Consider the following 19,751-nt stretch of genomic DNA (forward strand, 5'->3'; position numbering starts at 1 on the left):
ACAATGTAGATGTATTTACTCCATTCCTTAGAAGAATGGTCAATACTTCTTTTAGGGACCGTACTGTCCCAGTTGCCATAGAAACAGTCATGGTAACCCCCTACTAAAAAGACCAGAACTGAACCAACAGGACCTGTCAAACCTTAGGCCAATCACCAACTGCAATTTTCTTTTAGAAATATTAGATAAGATCGCCACAGACCAACTGCAAAACTATGTGGACGCTAACAACCTTCTCCACCCACAGCAGTAGGCTTTAGAAAAGCCCATAGCACAGAATCCACACTGCTCGATCTCCAGTCAGAAATGCTAGCCATCCTAGACATAGGCAAGTCATGCCTACCAATCCTCCTGGACCTCTCGGCAGCTTTCGATCTGCTAGACCATCGGAACTCTGAGAGGACCTGGAATCATCAGGTAACTGCTCCCAGGGGGCTATTGACTGGGTGTCATCCTTCCTCCAAGACAGACATTCTAAGATCATTTGGGGTGAGTACGCCTCATCAACCAGGCCAGTAGAGTGTGGTGTCCCACAGGGGGCCAGCTTCTCCCTGCTGCTCTTCAACCTGTACTTGCGCTGCTTATGTACCCTGCTAACCCAACTAGGCGTATTCTTTACCAACTTTGCCAACGATACGCAGTTGGTCTTCAAACTCAGCGGAAACTATAGCCAAGACAGCGATAAGCTGACAACCACACATAACATCATTGAAACATGAATGAAGGCAAATTGGATGTGCCCTAACACAACTAAAACAGAGCTTATGACTTTCGGTCCCCCGGTGCCAGAAAAAAACTTGACACAGCATACTCCTCATTCAATATCAAAGAGACGCAGATCAAAGTCTCTGAAAAAGTAAAGACACTGGGCATCTACTTACAGACCTCACTGATATTGCCAGTACCACCAAAGACTCCTTAGAGATATCAGACCTTTGCTCAATGAACAAAACAGAAGAACAATAGCTAGGGCCACTATACTCTCCCGACTCGACTATATAAACTCTCTCCTACTTGGATCCAGCAGCAAGTGCATAAAACAGTGCCAGATAATACAAATAATGCCATAAAAACTGTAACTGGTGAAACCAAGAGAGAACACATCACAGGTGACAGGAGGAACCTACATTGGCTCGCCATAGAACACTGTATCGTATTCAAATTCTTGACATTAGTCCACCACTGTGTATTCGGAAATGCCCCAGAATACCTTAAGAAGCAATTCACTTGGTACAAGCCCAATCGTAATCGGAGATCAAGAGACAAAGGATACTTATGTGTCAACCTAGCAAAAAGAACAAATGGCCTAGGCAGGTCCTTATCATCTAAGGCCATTACCAAATGGAACGAGCTGCCTATGAACTTAAGAACTGAAACAAACCACCTATGCTTCAGAAAGAAACTGAAGACCCGGCTCTTCAACTAAAACGACAACTCCAAAACATAGGTCCAGAAAACTAACCTTCACTCTCTGTCGTCCTGTCACAAAGTCCTCTGTCTTTTTGTAATGCACTCTGATACCTGCGGGCTACAGCGCTATATAAATACATAAATAAATGAATAAATACATAAATAAGAAGAGGGGAGATGCTGACAGAGCGGGTCATGCTGCCAAGCTGCCAGCAGCCAGAGGAAGACTCCTGGGCATGTGCTGACGTTCGCAAGCAAACCCTTGCTTACCAGAGCAAGAGGGAAGGTGGATGTGTGGAAGAGATGCCACGAGCGATGAGAAGCTGAGCAGGAAACAGAAATGAAGGGAAACCAAGTGGTGTACCTTCACCAAACAACCACAAATAAGCCAGAGAATGCCAGCAAGAGTCAGTGAGTCAGCTCAAAGACAGAAGGGAGTCCGGGGTATGTTGGCAACCACGCCAAAGACTAATAACATTAACAAGAAGCAGAGAAAGACAGAAAACAAAGAAACTAAAGATAAAAAGGGGCAGATAATTAAACTCGTATCATTGTGGGAATGTATGGAATGTAAATACATGAGAGCACCATAGTGAAATGTATATCAAGAGAATGCGATATCCAATCAAGTGAATATACAGTTGTGAAATGGTTATAACCCTTATGTGACGGTGAGAATCCCTGGCTAGAGGAAAAACTGGGCAATTATTAGTTTGTGAATAGGAGAAGGCCTGGCAGGAAAGTACACCAGGCAATTGCAAGTGTGCAATAATAAGAAGCCGTGGCAGGAGAGTATACCAGGCAATATAAAGAGTGTGTAAATGTCAAGGTGATCCCCATGAATGGGATTCTCATCTCAGGATTCATCTTGCTCCTCTGCCTTCTCTGCTGCTCACCTTCTTCTTGTCTTTTTTTGAGAGAATACTCTCCGTTCCTTGAAGCAAAGCAGACAATCTCTACCTATCACCACAATGTCTGCCAGCTAACAATAGGTAGATGCAAAGGGACGACCGGAGGGTCGACTTCTAGGGGAAAAAACGCTTTGAAGAAAAGCGTCCATTAAATGGTTGAGTAATTTCCAAAGGAGAAGAAGGTCCTAGGCAGATAATCCTATCGGATGCAGCTTCTCAGTTGAGAAGAATCTTGCGGGTGTAAAGTGGAAAAGGAGAGATCCCACTTAGAACCATGAAAAGGGAAACCCAGCTGGAAAGAGCATTTGACCAAAAAAAGAGAACAGCAAATAAGCTTTTGTGAAAGAAATACTGGAGCCCAGAGCAGCGAGCCAGATAAGTGATGCCAGATTGAGTGGGAAGCTGATAAGCAGCAGTGGCAGAATAGCAAGAGTCAGGATGCCAAGCTGAGTGGAAGCTGAAAGCCGCAGTGACAGAATGGCGAGAGTCAGGGCTAGAAAACGAAACCAGGCGGAACGGAAAAAAAACAAAGAGAAAAAATGAAAGGCTCAGGGGTACTAAAGAGAGGACAGAGCAGGCACAGTACAAACTGGCACTAGCATCTAACCCAAAGGAAAATCACAGGGTTGCAACGCGAGAGCCGGTATGAAAGGAGGAGACATATAGAAGGGAGACACCATATTGGAAGAAGACTAGATCACTGCCAAGCGGTGAACACATGGCAGAGCCCAGTACAGAGCACGTCTCCAGCATTGCCACAGTGACCAGCACGTGACAGTAAATCCGAGAAGTCCTGGTGGGAGAGTATACCAGGCAAGTTAAAAGTGTGTAACAGCAAAAGTCCTGGCAGGAGAGTATACCAGGCATAGATAAGTGTGTTAAAAAATTCTAAGTACAGAAATATCAGACCTGTGTTAAGCATATAAAGAAAAGCCTAGTCCTGACAAAAGAATTACAAAGCTAGGAAGCTGTGTCTGTGTCAGTGCAACTGTTGACCAAATAAGACACAAGACACTGTTGTATTCAAAGAAGAGAAACCCAGGGGAAGGGAAGCCCATTGTGGAACAGGAGCACTTCTGATATAAATAGCATGTTTGTGTTGCATTCAAGGAAGAGAACCCAGGGGATCAGAACCATATTGTGGAAAAGGAGCTCTTCTGATATAAAGAACTGTTTATGTTGGAACTTCAGGAAAGAGAAGCCATAGGGAATGAAACCCCATTGTGGAGCAAGAGCTCTTCCGATAAAAAATAACTTTTGTGCTGGAACCTCATATTCTTCTTTTATGAACATTTTGTCAAGAACTTAAAAAGTTTAAAGATATTTCCCTTTTCAACTTCATAATGTAGTTTTAGTGTAAGGGTCAGAATAGAACATTTGGACACAAGGACAGTTTGATTTTGACATTCTGACACAGACCGATCCTTAGTTTTGGTTTAGGTAGGGAAATTCCTCTTAGGGCAGTGTCAGAGAGGCCTTTTCCAAACCCTTTTATATTCTATAAAAGCCTTTAACCAAAAACATGGCTAACTTGTGTGTGAGTTTAATTCCTGGCTCCTCACACTGCATTGAAACTGTTTCAACTTGAACAGCTTGGAACGTCAGCTTGAGAACTGGTCGTTTCCAGAGCAGAGCAGTATAGCCTTGTGGGCAACTTGTGTTCTTTTCCACTTTTTCTGGACATTGCTCCATACCCATTGACTGGGGTCTTGCAAAATCTGTGCAAAGTTCTGCAAAGTACCTGAAACCTCACAAATTCATGTCTACTTCAGCGGTACGCTGGAATAAGACATTTCTGAACTTTGCATTCTGAATATTTTTTTGTTATTGCTCTTTAAGAACTGTCTGAACTTTTGTATTTTGATGCCTTTTTACTGTCCATAGTTTTGCCGCACTATATTTGAGTGCTGTTTCTGTGAGTGAAAGGGTGTACTAAGAACATCTATATTTATTGAGATGCATGCATGTGCTATTCTATAACCTGAGTCTGCTAATCTGCTTTTTGCAGAGCATAGCCTGAGAGTTCACCCTTGCTACAAAATGGTATACCACGTGTTGCTGAAGCCAAATCTGGGTGACAGACATCTGACATTGACATCTGACATTGCACCAATAATCGCACATGTACCTTTATGACTATGTTCCATTCTTCCAAATGACTGTGAGATCAAAGTGCTACACCCTAATGAACATTAGTGTCCTTTCATTAACAATATTGTTCCAAACCACAAAAGACTCATCAGTTGTTGGTGCATCACTCTTTGCTGGGTAGCCAACACGTGTTTCAACCTGAACAATCAGGTCTTCATCAGGGCATCCAAGATGTTTTGTAGGTTATTGTTGTATACCAACTCTGCCACTGTCCACAGATTACTAATATCATCAATTGGACACAATCCTGGGTTTTTACTTGCCTGAATCCCCTGGAGTTCAAAGCCTAGTTGCTTGCACTTGGGGTTGACTGGCTAGGTAATTCTTCATACTCCAAGATTTAGCATGTCCAATTCAAATAGTAGATACCCTCTTATTCCAAGTTTAAGATCACTAATGATCAATAGTGGATTGTAGATGTATTTCTGCTAGCAGACACGTGGAACACCACGTTTAATTACCACTGGGATGATGGATTTAACACATCCATCTAAAAATGAAGGAGTTTTCAATTTCTTAAAACAATTACAATACATGAAGCTACAAAAGAGCAAGATTGACATTATTTGAACTTTTCTATGTGGTTTCAGCTTTCAATTTAAAAGAGGTTAGTGTTTGTTTTGCTCTATATTCTTGGTTTAATGAGCGTGCCTATTTTAGATTATTAACTTTATTGATTGTTATCAGTTGTAATGGTGCAAATATTCCCCTTCTATGTTTTCCAACCCCCGTACACAGACAATCCCCCACTGACCAACATCCCTCACACTCATTGATTCTGCATCACAGTTTACACCCCCAAATCTCCCACTGTGCCAGTGATTTCCATACTTACTTGCTCTGTTGCACGGCCAATTCGCTACTTGCACTGCTCAGTCCCTGCTACACTCCCAGCCATGCTCTCAACCGACATCTTACCTTCTCCAGTTCCTCCTGCAGTCTATAATCCTTCATTCTATCTCACCCCTTCTACATCTCAAATTCTTTCTTCCAGTCTATCAGGCTCTTCCCCCATCCTTTTCCAAATCTTTAGATCACTCCTTCTTTCCCACCCACCCCTCCCTCTCTTTCACACTCACCACTCCCTCTCTTCCACACCCTTTCTCTCTTTCTCTTTCTGGCCCATCATGTTCCCTCTCTTTCTGGTGCACTGTCCCCATCTCTGCTTCCTGACCCACTGCTCCCCTTCTGCTTCCTGTCCCACCGCTCTCCCTCTGCTTTCTGGCTCATCACTCCCCCTTTTACTTTCTGGCCCACCGTTCCCTCTCTAGCTCACTGCGCCATCTCTAGCCCACCAGGTCCTCTCTGGCCCACTGCTCAATCTCTGGCCCACTGCGCCCTTTCTGCCCTACCGATCCCATTCTGGCCGGCCACTCCTTCCTTGCCCACCAGTAGCCCTTTGGCACATTGCTCCTCCTCTGTTTTCTAGCTCATCACTCCCCATCTGGCTCACTCCTTCCTCTCTGGGGCCCACTGCTCCCCTTTCTTCCTTATCCCCCTCATATGGTGATTTCTTTTTCAATTTTTCAAAAGAAATGCAGATTTTGTGAGTTTTTTTAAAAGGCAAACTTTTGCAGTATTTGTTTTAGCAATCACAATATCGCTATTGGTTGGGGGTCTGATTTTTGTGTAAGGGAGCAAGGTATCTATAATATTAATGTATGATATGCTTAACAAATGCAACAACAAACATACAGTGGGGAGGGTTTATGGTCATCTCCTCTAAAACCATTGCATCTAATGACATTCCATCGAAAATGTTATCTAATGCATTTTCTTTTTCATTCTTTTCATTACTTTTGGGGAGGGTTCCACTCAAACCCCTGATTTTTACCCTTTAAAATACACCTGAACAAAAATTAACCCTTTACCCCCAAAAAACATGCATTAGATGGACATTTTTTAGATGGAAACATTTCGATGGAATGGTTTTAGATGGAATGGGTTTAGATGAATTGACTAGATACCAATGGGGAGATGTAATAGCTGGCCAGTTTCTGTGAAAGACTTGGAGGACTAGGAAAAGTCCTTTGGAACTCAGCTTCTTATCTTATCTGACAATATAAATATGATTCTAGTGGAAAATACAATCTGGCAAGGTGTGTATGACTAGCCATTACCTTTAAAAGGTTGGTAGGGATTGGGAAGGGCCAGCTTAATGCCAGGTGTGCCTGAACCAGCTTTTACACATTCTTGCTCCTATAAAACTCATTTGGTTGGGGAGTAATGGCAATGTTTCTTAAACACTGCAACACACTTTCTGTTTTAGGTTTGCATTTTATAAAATGATTAAAGAATCACTCTCACCTTTTTTTCCCGATGAGATTCTTTGGGTATGTTGGCTTGGTGTTTTAATGTGCCCACTATGGTCATGTAAGTGAAACCTGTAACTAGTGCTCTGCTGCAAGTTCTTGACCTACTGAAGTTTTCCAATAATTCACTTTCAAAGCTTCAAGTAAACCTTATTGGAATGTTTTTACAGCCACTTTCTTTAAAACTAATGTCATGTTCTGAAATGAAATGTTGTAACCAGCGCCCTGATGCCTTTGGGGGTTGGTGCGCTTTATAAATGTTAAAATAAAATAAATATTCAGTAACATCTATTGGTCGAGCAAGTGGGTTAATTCACAACTTGTTAAGATCTAAATAGCTGGAGAGTAACTTGATCCATTTTTTTCAGAACCAGTTCCGTTTTTCATCTTTACTACGTGATAAAATATATGGTACATAATTTAGTGAAATGCCATTTTCAGCCTTAAATCATAATCATTTTTTTTAACAATGCAGATTGAAAACATATATATATATATAAGGTACATTTATAAGCATGATTTGTATTCTCTCTGCTTGCCATTGTACTCCAGTTTTCAAATATATAAAATGGATGTGTCCAGAGAGGGAGGGGTTCCTAAAAATATGGGCTCGGCCAGAAGTCGGGTTTTTGCTTCGAATGTCAACCCTCATTCTAGGATAACTCTAAAATGCATTCACAGGAGCACCAAAACATTGGATGATCATCTAGTCCAGTCCAACTATTCAGAACTATTTCCTCACCAAAGCCCTGTCGCCCCGATGGATGGCTGTGGCTCCCTCCTCCCCCTTACCCCCACCCCAGTCGGCTCCCCCAAATCCCCCTCCTTCCCTAAGAGTCCGCAGTTGGCTACTTCCGCCTTCAGACCAGTTCCGATTTATTACATGAGGGCCTCATTTAGGCCCTGATTCACAGAGTGTTTTCGAATGGGTTTTCACCCTCATAAAACGCTTCTGTGCACTACGAATGAATTATGCGACCATCACACGATTATTTTATCATTATAATGAATTGTGCCGTTAAGCTTGTGCCGATACCGATGTCTACTGTTTATTGTTACTGTGTTTTTGATTAATAATAAATAAAATATATATTTGAGAAAAAAAACGCCTGTGAATTAGGCCCTTCGTTTTTCCATAGTTTTTTCAATTTGTTTTTATTAGTGCAATTGCCATACATGGCCACAAGAGTGCAGTGTAACATCATTAAATTAAATACGAAAACTCTGCATTGGCGCTAAAGTGCATGTTCTTCCCAGTATAACAATGGGGTGTTTAAATTAAGACATGTAAAAGGACAGAGGGTAGATGAACAGCTGGCACCCCAAAATGTTTCACAGCAAAGAGAACCCATATTTTTTGTTCAGTCCAGGGTCTTTTTTGCCTTATTGGAGCAAATGCGAGAGACAGCACGTTGTGTTGAGCACCCTGCAGGTGGCACACAGTGCCGCAGATTCTCCTGAGCACCCCAAGCAGGGGAGCACCAAGCTACAGGTCCTTTATGCCACACTGCCACTTTTCTTTAAGCAATTTATTTCTAATTGTATTTATTTTATTTTAATGTGATATAGTTTATATTAAATATTTACATACAGCATAATAAATACAACATAATGATGATAGCTCAGTTTCTCAGTACAACAAGTATAAACCTAATAATTACCATAATTAATATACACAGAAATATAGTAACAGAAACAAAAATAAGTAGATAGAGTTTCGTGTAACAGTACATCTGTTACGTTATAAGTGTCCACTGTTGAGAGCAGTCTATCTCAGATTTGTCAACCACTGGCAAGACTACCCACAAGCAACCGTACAAGAAAGAGTTGTAGGCCTTCCTGCTGTCAGTAACCAAAGGGTCCCTGAGGGACACCACACCAGTAAACGTTGGCATCTCAGGGACAACATAAAATTGTTTCAAATGGAACTTCCGAGTAAATTCTCGATTACTAGCCAAACATTATACATTGCGATCAGGCGGCACATGTTCAAAGTATTGATGCTGGTCCACCAGAAGACTAATTCTGCTAAAAGTCGGGACTATGAATATATCTACCACATTGGGTCTGATATGTCATGGATAATTTAGGGCAGTTTGTTAACACATGTTTCTGCTATTGACTTGTTCTTACATAGTCGGCAGTAACGTTCAACTTGGGGTATCTGATTTATTACCCCATTGCAAGCCAGGACCGGCAGATAGTTCATCCTAAGTAGCAGGATAAAGCGCCTCAGTCTAACTGCTGGGCCCAGATTGAGGTAAAACTGCAGCTTTTTATATGAATATAACATATACTTGATAAATTGATAGTTCTTGAGATTCTCCAGATGTGCATAGTTTTCTATCCAATCCCAAAGATCCGCTTTTTTGGAGAGGGCAATTCTGGACCTTTGAGTAAACCCCTCAGCTGGAGTATTCCAGCCAATTTCTTTCAGGTATATGTCAACCTTGTCTTTTAGGAGAAGATTTCCGGACTGTTTAGAAGATTGAACCCTCAGGGTGTCAACGAGTGGATTGCCTGATTTGCTCAACATCAACAGATATAGTTCAGCCCTTTTCTTAAGTACCTGAGATTTTAATGAAATTAGTCCTAATTCAAGCCCAATGATGGCCATTGGTATGCAGGTTGGGAAGCCTAAGATCTTTCTCCAGTATTTACCTTCTACAACCTGAAAGCAATTCAGGTCCATGTTTCGTAGGGCTTCAAGGCCACAGGTCATCATCGGGACTAGAACCTGTTGGTATAACAATCGTGCAGCCCATATAGTGAAGCCGCCATGAGTGATAGTGAAGCGGTATACAAGAGAAGTGAATTGGGCGGCCCTAATCTTTCTGTTCTGTTTACACTGGAGGTAGTCCCCCTGTGTTTCAATATCGATTCCCAGATATCTATCATTCGGGGTATATAGAATCTCCAGCTTCTGTACCTTTAGCTACCTTTTTGCTAGTGAATAGCATCAATTGAGTTTTCTGTAGGTTTATTGTCAGTTCATTGCTGTTAGCATAAAGCCATAAGGCTTCTGCAGATCTCCGCAGACCGCTAAGTGTATGATCTAATATCACTAAGTCATCTGCGTACGCAAAGACTGAACAGTGCTTATCACCAATTTCCGGGGGACAGTTATATACCTTACCAATAGCCGCAGATAGATCGTATGTAAACAAATTATAAAGAGTCGGAGAAGTCACACACCCCTGCTTGACTCCTCTGTTTTGAGCAACTTGGGCAGTCATATTGCCTTGCAGATCCAGCTTAAGAGAGACTGGGTTATTCTGATGAAGGAGCCTCAGGTAGTATAACAGGCTTTTGGGGCAACTGAGCAATTCTAATTTAGACCACAGGATGTCTCTGCGAACCAGATCAAAGGCTGCTTTGAAATCTACATATAACGCATACAGCGGCAGACTCCCCTTTCTCCTGGCCACTGTACGCAAGGTGTCAAGAGTGATCAGGTTATGTATCATTGAGTAACCCCTCCGAAAGCCACTTTGGAAACAATTAAATATGTGCTCCTTCTCTGCCCATTCTTGTAATTTGTCTAAAATTAAACCCACAAAGAGTTTACCAGTGCAGTCGAGGATCGACAGCAATCTATAATTGCTCAGATCGCTCGTCACCTTTCTTGTGTGCTGGGATAAGAGTGACAGTTTGCCATGAGGGAGGTATTCTCCCTGCGAGCATAATTTTGTCAAAGAGGATCTTTAATACTCCCGCCCACAAACTAGGGTTACATTTCAATGTGATATTGGCCATGCCATTAGGGCCGGATGCCCAGGAGGATTTTAACTTGTTTATCTTCTCTACTAATGTAGCAACCGAACCGTAAATGGTGGCTCAGGGGGATTAGTGTTATCACGGTCCTTATCGTTACCATAGATCGGGATGTTGCGCTCTCTCAGGAAGCTTTCCCATCTATATGCTCCTATGGGATTCAGGTTCTATTTCCTCTCACTTCTCCCTGAACAGCCCAAATGTTACCAGTATTCTTGGTACACAATGTCCCAAACTTAGGCTAGAGTAAAGGACCAAGAGGTCAATGAGGAAACACGTCAAGCCGCACTTTGAGAGCGAACAGAGTAGACAGGCACAGCCGCTTCCGACATTCAGGATCAGTAAAAAACTGTTTAATTTATTTCTAATGGGCAAGTGTTTTGTTTATAACATAAACAGACACTGCAAAGAGCGTCAGGTCCCTGCCCTAGCCCCGCCACTGGTCAGGATGGCCGTTTTTCTGGCAATCCTCAGCTCTTCTTAAGTGTTAATGGATGGCAATGGGCAATCTGCGTTCCAAAATCCCTTTGGCTTCACAATCTATGCCTCTCCTCGGTAAACTGAATCGTAAAGTATACACATTTTATAAACTGTATAATGCTTACTGGTTCAAGCTGCCGGCTTGTTTGATGCACAAAATCACGTCCATCTCTTTTCAGAGGTAGCATCAATTGTCATGTACATAACAAGCAGTGTCATCCGTTTGTCAAAAAATGACTGCAACAAGCAGGTGACTTTATCACCAAGTCTCTTCTGAGGTGTGTCTAAATCTTGAAAGTAGTAAAAACCATAAAAGACTGCAAAGATTTTAGGGTGACATCATATTTTTATTTATTTATTTAATTGTTTTTTTTCATAACACACCTAATACCGTACCAGAGTTTGGTTTCTAAGCACAGATCCGGGATTCAAACCTCTGTTGCTCTGCGTGGTTTTGCTTCCAAGACCAGCGCATTGACCCTGTGCTATCCTCCGTTGACTGCATTCTAGCATGTGTAGGTATGCACAATGTGTACAGAAAGGCAAAAGTGTTGCACTAAAAATGCAAGGCTTACAGAACATGGTTTGGGACCTTTGTTTCGGCATATGTTTAAGAAACATGAATGGGCGAAAGTGTGATGGGCAGCAGTTTTATCTGCATGACTAGCTGAGCCGGAGTGCGAATGCTCATTGTGAGCAGCTGCTTTGCGTGTAGATAACTGTTGTGCCGCAGAAGCGAAAACATGTACTTTGACCTATTAAGCGGGTTCATCCTATGGTGTCAGGTACACACATATCTACATGTACATATATCCAGAGGTGTTTGTGTTACTAGCAGGGCCTTCTCTGCCTCTCATCCTTATGCAGTCGAGAAAATGAGTGCCATTTAGGTTGGTAATCGCAGCATCTGTTATTTACAGTACAGTAACGCTATTGGCACTTAGTGTGATGTGGTGAGGTTTACTCCTTGCACCAGGTAGTCTTGCGACTGAAGTTGTCTTGTCGGAGTAGTGTGTGGGAGACAAAGACATGGCTGGTTAAGTCTTTAGCCCTCCGTCAGCCGAGTGCTGGAATACCCAATTTCCCACAATAAACAAGAGGTGTTCCATGGTTCGCCCTCCCCTGCTGCTGCTGCCATACTAGATACCCGTTCCCCTGTGCACAATTCATAGGGCTGATCTATTTTTAGATTGTATTTAGCTGAAATCGGAATGCCAGAAACCCCTAAATCTCTTGAGCAAAACCAAACACGAGACCTGCACAGATGTACACAACCAGCATAGCCCGAAGCCGGCAACGTACATGCCAACATTATCCATTCCATTCAGGAGACACTCCCGGTTTTAACTTTGCATTATGGGATGTGTAGTCCTGGCTTATAATGGGAAATCCAGGACTACAAGTTCCAGAATATACCAGGTCGAGCCCTTAGATCAGAAGCACAGGGCCAAATCACGGTTGCGCCTCATAAGCGAACAAACGGCCTGGGCAAAGCCTTTCATATAAAGGCCACAACCAAATGGAACAACCGACCGCTACAATTAAGATTAGAGTCCACATACACTATCTTCCGAAAAGAAAAAACGTAAAACTCACTTGTTCAGGTGATACTAGATTCAGATTTAGATAGTCATTCCCTGACCGTTCTCTTTTATGTTTCATGTTTCTGTCTTGTTAAACTGTAAGGTTCCTGTTTTTGTCTTAATGTTGACGTCCTGATGCCCGTGGGCTAACGGCGAGGAATGAGCAAATACATAAATAAATAATAAAATAATAATGGAAACATAAAACTACGACTGAACTAGTGTCTACCGAACAGAATGGATAAAGTTGGCAGGCATGCTGGGAGTCAGAGAGAGAGAGAGAATAAGGGTTGGTCTTGCTCATGCAGCGCCGTGTGACACTGTCAAGTGCCATCACCAGAGATTTGGGGATGTTGGTGACCCCTAAGTCAGGGTGCGTTTCTTGAAGTGAATGGACGAGACACATGTCACCCAGTTACACCTGGGAGGAGGAGGAGACACACATAAGGACAGGTTTGCAAGAACATGTCAGCACCCAAACAAGTTAGGGGCACGGGGCCCTGCTCACAGTCCTTTCACTCGTTCAGCAACACTTGCTCTGTGCACTGAGGATGCTAGAATTGCACATTGTCAATTAAAATAACATCCAACTCACATTCCACACCCCGGTCACAAGGAACTGTGGGGTGCATGTGGCAATACAAAAAATGCACTTGTGTTGCACCACAACGATGAACATCTAGAGACTGACACAGGAGTTTGCACTTTCAGTTGTAAAAATAATAGAAGTGATGATAGCTTTTGTGACTGCAGCATTCCCATCATAGGCAAGATGGAGCCTGGGAGCGATACTGGCCTCTTTAGCTTGTCAAATGTTAACTCTCAGAGCTCCTCAGACTTTACTATGAGGCCCATGAGCCTAGGAACGAAGACAGGCAGATCAAGCTCCTAATTTATCTGGGATCCTGCTGATCGCTGTGATTCTACCCCTGATCCCCTCTGTATGTGTCTCTCCATCTCCACCTGTGTGTGTGTGTCTTTCTCTCTTTTATCCTCTGTTTGATCTCTCCCACCCACTTTCTCTCCTGCTCTCTCAATTAAACACCTCATTGGTGCTCAAAGAAGAAACACACATTTGGCTTTAATCTGTGCACAATTCTTTTTTAATAAAGAAGTACATTTCGAGAGACAAAATGGTGTGTAATTTTATCAAAAGTAGCTACAAAAAATACATTTTTTTATTGTACAAATAATGTAAGCAGGTTCTTTTTAAAATATAACAATATTAATTTCTATCACTCCCAATATATGCTATAACCATAACAAGAGTGTTACACTTTCCTTTCTAAGTAAAATCCTTTATCAACACTTAAAACAACATTATAAAACATTAGCTTAAGTACCTTTTAAAGGTAGATAAATAGCACCATTAAGGGTTCCTGGCTGAATTGCATAAAAAGAAGGAACATTTTGATAACATAAGATTGAAGAAACGGGTGTATATTTGACTAATCTGTCCATTATACAATGGTTGTATGCTTGAACCAATAAGTACATATATTTTGTTTCACAGGCATTTTGCTTCACACCAGAGACAGTTTTTCACAGCGTCTCCGCCATGATTTATTGCAAAACTCTCTTTGAACTGGCGCTGTATTCAGTACACGGCTAGTAACAAGCTGACATTCTTCAGAAGGCTTTTTGCACCAACTATGATGAAGGCCCACACATGTATTAAACTATGATATCATGAACATTAAGATACTGAATGACAACACGGAGTTTTGGAATAGGTCGGAATAATGCAGGGCTGGTAATCCCTTGAGCTTTTCCTGAATCAGCTGTGAAGCCCCTGCTTGGTCCTGAAGGAGGTGAATACCTTTGCTTTGCCGAAACGCTTTCTGATGTACTCTAAGAATATACATTAAAAAAATGTGTATTATACTGTTAGCGTTGACCCTGGTTTTTTAACTCTCCGCTGCTATTGGTTATTGCACTTCTTCACTCTTGTTCACTTTTTTACCACTGGGAATAATGGTTCTCACAAACGAAATGAATAATGATAAGAAAAATGATCTGTAGTGTGATTTAAAAAAATGCTTTCAAATGAATAAAAATTGTAAATAATAACCAAACACTTTTTTGAATGAAAGTAATTAAACTTTTTTTGACTGATGCACCCATTGTCGGTAACCAGATACCCAGGCATTGATTGCTTTGGATGCATGTGTTGCTATTTGAAATCAATCATGTAATTCTATCCACCAGGAACAACCCTTCGTGTTGTGCTTGGCACCAATAAGTACATAAGGCACACTGGACTTGGTAATCATTTCATGTTTCGGAACACTCACCCTAGCATTAAAGCATGTGGAACCCTGAAACCTGTATTCTCCTTCGGAGAGCCGGGCCATATAGCTATGAGGATAACACAGCTGCTATACACCGTACATCTATTTCCATCCAAGGGCGGACCCCTTTCTAATTCCCTGAGATGATGTCTCCTCTCGACAATCAGAATTTTAGAAGAGGACTCCTCATCAGGCTGTTTGCAAGCTCAGTCTCCAGTGCACGGACATCTTTAGTGCATTATATGTGCAGGACCGTGAGCGACATTAGGCCGGAATAGTGTCTATGTGTGAAGCCTGTATATGATGTGTAAGCAGGGAAAGCCAAGAGTTTACGGTGTCTCCATTATTTCCTCTGACTGCAAACCTTGTACTTCATCTACATCTGCGCTGCTCTACATCAGAGACTTAGCATTTAGAGCAGGACGGGGCATTAACCATTTGAGATGGCATTCTGCATTAGATAGGGCTCCTGGCTTGGAGGTCGCATATATATTCAAATTAAGAATTAGAAAACACTAAAGTAACAGGAGTAGAGATAACTGGTGACACATATAATGAAACAGGTGAAAATTGATGAAAGGCAGAACATATTTATCGGCTTATTTGGGTTGCAGTCAATTGTTATAGCTCGATAGAGGTGTGATTATCATGGGATAATTGCCTGCACCCACGTTACGGGCCAAGGCAAAGCCAAGGGCATACTTTGAAGAAGTGCAAGTATCCTAAGTGATAACACACTTCCAAAGGGCTGCATGGCTAGTAACACATTGTGGCAGTAGCAGTATTAGTGCATGCGTTGTGTTTGGGCAACCACTTTGTTTGCTCTCAATAGCATCTACATCATTGTGTCTATTCTAGGCATTCTCATTGGCCAGGAGGTGCCCAATAGCAATGTGCTACTTACTGGAAGGATGGCGGTCGGGAATCCCCAATTCCCCCAGTCCTCTCAATCGGCGGCGGGAGGTCTGTGTGGCTCTCGGTGCACTGGGACCCTGCATCAGAGTGGGAACTTTCAGCCAGGACCAGCTGCAGGGCAAATGAGAAACACAACAGATTGGTTCAGTCCCTTCATTGCAGCAAGAGGATGCCCCATAACCACTCGACCTTTAATTCCATAGACATTACTCCTGGCATCACATCCTACCATAGCAGGGCAGGGATGACTCCCTGGACGGATCTATGTGTCTAAAAAGCGGACACAAACATATCAAACAATGTCAATTGTGTTTACTCAGCAGTACAAATGCTCATTCTAAACCACTCCCCCCACATACAAACCAAGACATAACACAACAATAGAATAATACTACACCGCAACCCCGGCCCACCCACTGGGTGACCTCCACCACTCCCTCCCTGCCCGCTCGCTCGCTAGCAGAATTATAGCCATCCTACATCACACAACGGTCGGATCGAAAGGGCTGGATGGGGTAAATAAGGGAAATCAAGATGAGCAAAAGACAATGAGGGAGAACAGTTAAGTAAGAGACAAAGGAGGGGACAGAGCAGAGACTGACAAGGCAATAAGCACATTGAGGGAGACTCACATATTAGCTGGCAAACTAGATGGAAAGGATTGGGTGTGTCTATTTGTCTTCAAATAGCACTAGGGTCACCTGTGGTTCTAGCAGCAATCACCCACACGGGGAAACACACACAGGATGGCAACAGCACATGCACCGTTTGTGGAGCCCACCAATGCCAATTAACCTCCAGTGCATTCGATAATCATATGTGGCTGGCATCTTCCTTTTGAAACTTAAGTCCACTAAATGTTGAGTGGAGCGCAGCAAGTAATATCACTCTCGCCATTAAAAACATTACACGTCTTTGTCTGGGGAAGACTCTAGCAGAACTCATTGGATACATTTAATTAATATCAACACAACCTATTTGAATCAGGGCCCTGCATTCTGTTCTGTACAGGCAGCGTTTTGTCCAACAGAAACAGCCTTTTTGCAGTGCATCCATCACCAATGTATGAAATAGAGAAACTGGGATTTTTTTTTTTTTTTTTTTTTTTTTATTTTTTATATGGTTTGTTACAAACCTTTAAAAAAAGTAAGAACACGATGCAGCTGGGAAGACTATGAAGGGCCATCAGCCTAGACAGCCCACAGGAAGAGTGTGTAAACACAGCTTAGGAGCAACCACCGGACTAGGAAACCCTCAAGGAGGATGATCCTATCTGTAAGTCCCTCATATGACATGAATTTGGCGATTCAGTGTTTTGAGTTAGTTTTACGATCGCTAGAGCTTCAAGGCTAGGTGTTTTTAGGGGGAGAATGATTCACCCACTTAAGCTGGTTGTTCACCCGTCTCTGATGGCTTCGGCTGTTGTAATTCCGAGTTAATTTCGGCCTTTAGTAGCTTCTCCATCATTGATTCTACAAAGAAGGTTAGTTCAATTGTTAAGCTACGATCTGCATCTTGGGAAAGTCGTATCCACCATTCTTCGGCGGACAATGAAGGCTTTGCCCTTATGAATCTTCCAAAGTGCTTTGTGCGTTCCTGTGTTAGACCGCTGCATGCCAACGTCAGATGTTTTAGCGTTTCAGTATCTTTCCCACAGAGTCGGCACGTTGTAGAGATTTGATTCTTGTTATTCTGTATGTTTAGATTTTCTCTGGTTGCAAATTGGTTGAGACGATATTTCATGAATAATGTTCTGCGTTTTCTGTCTGGAAATTTGTGTAGATATGGCTGAGTTTTGTTCAAATTTCTCTCACTGTTTGGCATCAGCTTCATGATTCTGTGTTTTTTGCATGTGTCACCCGTATCAATCCAATCTTGGATCCATAACAAGGATTTAACCTTGTTCGGGTTTTCCTGCAATAGATTTCTGTCCGCTCCTATATCGCTAAGGATTTTATCGCAGCGTTGGAGCCACATTGAGAACACAGAATTACCATGCTCTGTAGCCGAGGGTTTTAGAATGTTGTATTGAATGCTCGGCTTTTTAGCAGATGCTTTACAGAATTCATTTAAAGTGTTCCACGTTATCCTTCCATTAATAGACAGAAGACTCAGCTCATGTCTTATGCAGGCAGTTGGTACACCAGGCGGTAGGCACAAGACTTTTGACCAGAAGGAATGCTCCAGGGAGGCCCATAGTTCTGCTGGACATCCGAAGGCACATTCAGCTCCGTGGATCAGGGCCGGTATAACTTTTGTCTTATAAAATGTTAAGACAGGTGTTAGTGAGTGTTTCCCGAATTTTGAGTTAATAATGCAAGCCTGCGCTGTCAATTGTTTGCATTTTGACTTGACTTTTCCCACCCATGGAGCATCGTTTATGCTTGAGCTGAGCAGCATGCCCAAATACAGAGATTGTTTTTTTTGCTCAATTTTTTCATCGTTCATTTTCCACGTGAACTTTTTTTTTCCAATGGGATCTTTATTCTTTTGCAGGTCTTGTAGGATTAAGATTTCTGATTTTTGTGTGTTTACATTTAATCCGTTTAGCTGGATGTATTTCGCTAAGATCCCGAGTTTTCGTTGTAGGCCTATTGGCGTCAAGTCCAAGAGGACAAGGTCATCTGCATACAGGAGCCAATGAAGATCTATTCCATTTACTTTTGGAGGAAAAGTGTTTGCACCTTTGTATGCATCACCTAGGTCTGAGATGAATAGGTTAAAGATAATAGAGGCCAGGGGGCACCCTTGCTTCACTCCTCGATAAGTTTTTATTGGAGCCGATAGGGTGCCGCTTTTGTCCAGCTTTATTTTTATCTCTGTGTCAGTATGTAATGCTTTTATTGCTGAAAGTAGGCTGAGTGGACATTGCCAATCAAACATTTTTTTCCAAAGTAGCTCTCTGTCTATGCTGTCAAAGGCTTGTGATAAGTCCACAAATGCCAGGTAGATCTTTTTGTTTCCTTTTATTGCTTCCATCTTGAGTAGATTTAGCAAAAGAAGATTTAGGCCACAGCCTACACCTTTGACAAAGCCCGCTTGGCGGGTGTCCAGATGACTTGACTCCTGAATCCAATCTTGAAGTTGTTTTTGTATTTGAGTCGCAAATATTTTTCCCACGACGTCTATCAAGGCAATTGGTCTGTAATTTTTAGGTTCGGCTCTATTGCCTTTTTTGAAGATTGGAATGACAATTGCGGTTTTCCAACTGGTTGGGATTCTTGCTTCGTTAGCAATTGTGGCAAATAGTTTTGACAGAAAATTTGCCCACTCTTCAGGGTTTTGTTTAAGGATGAAGTTCATCAAACCATCTGGTCCCGGTGCCCTGGAAGAGGAGCATCTTTGGATACTCTGTAGGATGTCCTCTTTGTCAAAGCGCAAGTCCCATTTTGAAAGCTCGGGGAGCATCGGATCGACGGTGGTGCTTTTTTTTTCGTATACTGAGTTATAGTGGGTGATCCAATCTTTTTCATTCACCATGTTTGCTTGGATTGCGTCTTGCGTGCAGTTGGTGTTGTTTATTAGTTTCCAAAACTCTGAGGAATTTTTGTTATTGAGGCTGGCAAGCATTGTTTCGCTGTTGTTTTGATACATAATTGCTTTGTGCGAAATTTGCCAGTTTTTGTATTTCTGTTTGCTGATTTTAACCGCCTTCTTTTGTTGTTCAATGTTCAGATTTCTATGTTGCCTCAATTCCTTTCGCAGTTGTTGTTTTCTTTCGCGAACTTGTTTGTCATATCGGTGTATTGGTTGAAGAGAAGGTCTTCTCAACCCCGAATCTACCATCATAAATTGTTGTAGAAGGCAATTATATTCGGCTCTCTGTTCTGTTGTACTCAGAATATGCTTGTCATAAGATTTTGTTAGGATCTTTACTTCATGGGGTTTTATTCTCAATCGGGATCTGTTGGGTTCAACATATAT

At 42.2% G+C, this 19,751-nt stretch overlaps 1 protein-coding gene across 3 annotated transcripts in view; it reads right to left on the minus strand.

The window, feature by feature from the left end:
- Nucleotides 1–19,751, minus strand: part of DVL1 (dishevelled segment polarity protein 1) — a 940,598-nt gene that overhangs the window by 453,347 nt on the left and 467,500 nt on the right. For all 3 annotated transcript variants that reach the window (XM_069610109.1, XM_069610108.1, XM_069610111.1), the window contains exon 3: nucleotides 15,817–15,938. In XM_069610109.1, the coding sequence (XP_069466210.1) occupies nucleotides 15,817–15,938 (122 nt within the window). The remainder of the gene's footprint in view (nucleotides 1–15,816; nucleotides 15,939–19,751) is intronic.

This window comes from Ambystoma mexicanum, chromosome 8 (assembly GCF_040938575.1).
Source record: "Ambystoma mexicanum isolate Mex_15411 chromosome 8, UKY_AmexF1_1, whole genome shotgun sequence".
NCBI lineage: Eukaryota > Metazoa > Chordata > Amphibia > Caudata > Ambystomatidae > Ambystoma > Ambystoma mexicanum.